The sequence below is a fragment of the Engraulis encrasicolus genome, chromosome 8 (genome assembly GCF_034702125.1).
Source record: "Engraulis encrasicolus isolate BLACKSEA-1 chromosome 8, IST_EnEncr_1.0, whole genome shotgun sequence".
NCBI lineage: Eukaryota > Metazoa > Chordata > Actinopteri > Clupeiformes > Engraulidae > Engraulis > Engraulis encrasicolus.
This window is the reverse complement of record NC_085864.1, coordinates 39918481-39922093: the sequence shown is the minus strand read 5'-3', so window position 1 is coordinate 39922093 and position 3613 is coordinate 39918481. Positions and strand designations below refer to the sequence as shown.

The 3613-nt window shown below is 41.2% G+C and overlaps 1 protein-coding gene across 1 annotated transcript in view; it reads right to left on the bottom strand.

The window, feature by feature from the left end:
• Positions 1-2548, bottom strand: part of hif1al (hypoxia inducible factor 1 subunit alpha, like) — a 31610-nt gene extending 29062 nt beyond the window's left edge. Inside the window, exon 1 of the mRNA XM_063205671.1 lies at positions 2403-2548. Coding sequence (XP_063061741.1) covers positions 2403-2428 — 26 coding nt within the window. The 5' untranslated portion in view covers positions 2429-2548. The remainder of the gene's footprint in view (positions 1-2402) is intronic.
• Between the last annotated feature and the right edge of the window lie 1065 nt (positions 2549-3613).

Below are 3613 nucleotides of genomic sequence, written 5' to 3'. Positions count from 1 at the left end.
GATAAACTGGTATGGGATGCATGTGACTCTGTCATATAAGGTGCCTCTCATTCATAGTGACAGTAATCTCTCAATAAATTCTCCCCCAGATGTCAGGGCCTGGAACTTTCCAAAACAATGCACAGACACACACACACACGCACACATTCACGCATGCACGCACGCACGCACTCATGCACGCACGCACTCATGCACGCACACATACACCCGCATACACACACGTATACAAGTACCTTATGGATATATATAATTGTAGGTCTATATCAAGTGGCCTGTGATATAATTGCAAGCTGTTTATCAACTGTGAATTCCCTCCCTCTGAAAGTTCACTTGTGGTTGCTGAAGTTGTCCTCACACGGTCTGTGGATCTATCCATCACGACAAGCGATGAACATCTACAGGCCTATGAACTATGTGATCAATTTCAAAAGAAAAAGTACACTACTAAAAGTTGTGTTGTGTAGCCTCTTACTGCAGATGGGCCGGTCAACGGGACTGTTCACTCTTTGCTGAAAATATTGAAGTACATCATAACAACATTGCTATGACATAACCGATTAAGACATGGTCATTGCGATTTTGTTGACAGTAAAGTTATAACATAGGCTCTGCGTGAAGAGCTTAAAGTTGATCAGATCAAAGATGTATGAATATATATATATATATTTTTTTTCTTATTTAAAATGCATGTGCCTGGGGCGTACGTTACACTCCCCAGCTGCAAGTTTTACAAAAACATACAAGATGGAAATGAATAGCTACGATTCCTGTGGTTGCAACTCAAGAATGACTATTTTCTGACAACAAAAAAAGTGGAGTGGAGAGCAGAGCGAACTGTGAGCAAGAAAATGAGCAACATAAAGTGGAAAACTCCCCCCTGAATACAATTAGTTGTGTAGCTTAATTGTGGCTCCTACTACATCCCTTTTTCATTTGTTTTCAGGAAAATTACAACAAGTCAGGCATATCACACACACACACACACACACACACACACACACACACACACACACACACACACACACACACACACACACACACACACACACACACACACACACACACACACAGAGTCAGGCACGCTGGAAATCCTGTGAGTGCAGAGATCTGTTTGCAGGAACACCGTGTCCTTGAACAGTGCGCATGCACACCCACACACACTCACACACACACACACACACACACACACACACACACATTGAAGACATGACATTTTCTTGGCAACCGTTTTACAGTAGACATACAGACACTGAGTGAGCACAGCCTATTTACAGGAGCATTTATACATTCCTCAGTTCCAGCCATTCCCTTGGGTAGCCTACAGACTTATCCTGGGCCGCTGCCACAAAGAATGGATCAAAGCATTATGCAAGTGTAATACAATATGTAATCTCTCTCTCTCTCTCTCTCTCTCTCTCTCTCTCTCTCTCTCTCTCTCTCTCTCTCTCTCTCTCTCTCTCTCTCTGAGGATATCTGCAATTGGAGTACAGTATAAAAGGTAGAACACAATGTACTCTCGTGAGTCCAACAACATCGCACAGCCAATTACCCCATTCAATAATTTAACCCCACAAAACAGTCTAATCGGAGCTTACGGGGATTTCGGGTGAAGTGTGTAGCCTATTGGCTACACAGTAGCTTGCTTACGTTGTTGAGTGTGCAGACGCATGCATTACGAACGAAGGGAGGTCCATTTGTTTGCATTGGTTTTTCAGATTGGGCCCCTGCATGACGTGATTAACAGGAAATACCAAGATAACATTAGTCCATACTTCAGATTTAATGGCAGGCAGCTTTATGAATAATAGGCCGAACACACGTGTAGTTATATGATAATAGTGTTGTTATTATGTCACAAGAAACAGCTATGACCAGTCTAGACGGCAAAGCATGCAAGTTATTCAAGTCCTCCAGCAAAACGTTAACGCTGATGTGATGCTGACTGTAGGCCTATTGCGTAAAGTGATGAGGGGAAAAAAAGAAACACAAGCTGTGCAGTTAAGCCTTGGCTATAGGCCTATCAAATAATAGTCAACGCAGGGATCATTTTCATTTTAAGTCTACAGTTTTCCCAATTTCAGACTTCTCTACCCTGGGCAATTACAATGAAAACGCAGGGTTTTGTAGGCACTCAACAAAACCAAACAAAAATGCTTCCAGAAAACGACTAATGTCAGCTGAAGTTGCATCACAACTTGATGCTACAATGTTGCCATTTTGCATTGTTCTTCCACGAAGATACAATGTGTGACAATTCCATCCGATGTTAGTAAACTAGGCAGCTATCCTCACTCTCCCTACAAGTAGCATGTTAAAAGATGACCATCAGACTCTTCTTCTTTCGATCAGCGTGGAACTGACTGAGTTATTTTAAGAAGCAAAAAGTTAAAGACAAATCTTACCCTTTAGGCTCAGCAGAAGCCTTCATGCTGAAATATAAAAAGCGAAACCAATCCTTTGAGTTCTCTTCTTGATTTAGGTTCGATAATCGGTGTGTTCCACAATAACAACTGCCAGGCAATGTGCTTGTCTTGTTTGATATGGGAGGGCGCCCGTGAGTCCCTTTGCGTAGAGCGCTAGATTTATTGTCAAAGTAAAAGTCGGCGCGGTAACCTATTTTGAGGTCACAATAATCTATAGATTATAGATAACGCAAACTCTCTGAAGTTATGAGACCATGTTGAAGTAAATTAATTTCACAAAGTTGGGATCATTCAGCATCAAGTGGCGTTAAACTATTAGGGTGTTTATGTCTGTGCAAGCCAGCAGCAGATGAGACCAATAACAAGGCTTGTAAAATGCTAATGGCCCACAGTCATAAAAGTCATGTTGAGTTGCCTAGTTCTAAGGGTTGTCAACTTTTTTTGTACTGGGGGGACCACTAATGGAGCGGAAAATTTGGCAGTTACCATAGTTGTTTAAAATAGGGTCTGATCTTTTTAAAATTTTCACAAAAGTGAACCCTATGTGGGAACAATTTGGGTTTTTGATATATTTGGGTCAGATATGTGTTTCCCGTATTGAGGGTGTTTGTCCTACTGTGTTTTGCCAGCTCTTTCCTAAATCATTTAGATAACATGCAAACAACCAAACAAACTAAAACAAAAATGTATTTTCAATGTCAGCTTGTTCATTCCCAAATGAGGAAGACGGTGCTTATAGGCCTAGGCTATTTTAAAGAATAGGCCTACTGGTACATTGCAAGGTCAAGCAAGGTCATCGCCTTGTCATGTCTATACAGCAACACCTGGCTCCATGCTGTGACAAACATAACATACAGGTATTGTAACAACATGTAACAAACCATGAACATAGGCTACGCACCAGCAAAAATACATAGGTCATCTGATGAAGCGAGTGGGTGGTAAAAGCAGACCTGCTGCTGATGACAATCAAAGACAAAGATTTTCTCCATACTATTATAGGCTTTGCAGAACGACCAAACCCACAGACCAAACAAGCGTGAGTTATCATGAGATCCTCACTATCAGTTGACATACATCTTTGCAATCATCACACAGTTGTGATTAGGACTTACATTGACAAAAGTTGGCAAGGCAGGTGATGTGGTCGTGTGTGCCATATATATATATATATATATTATATAGCCTAT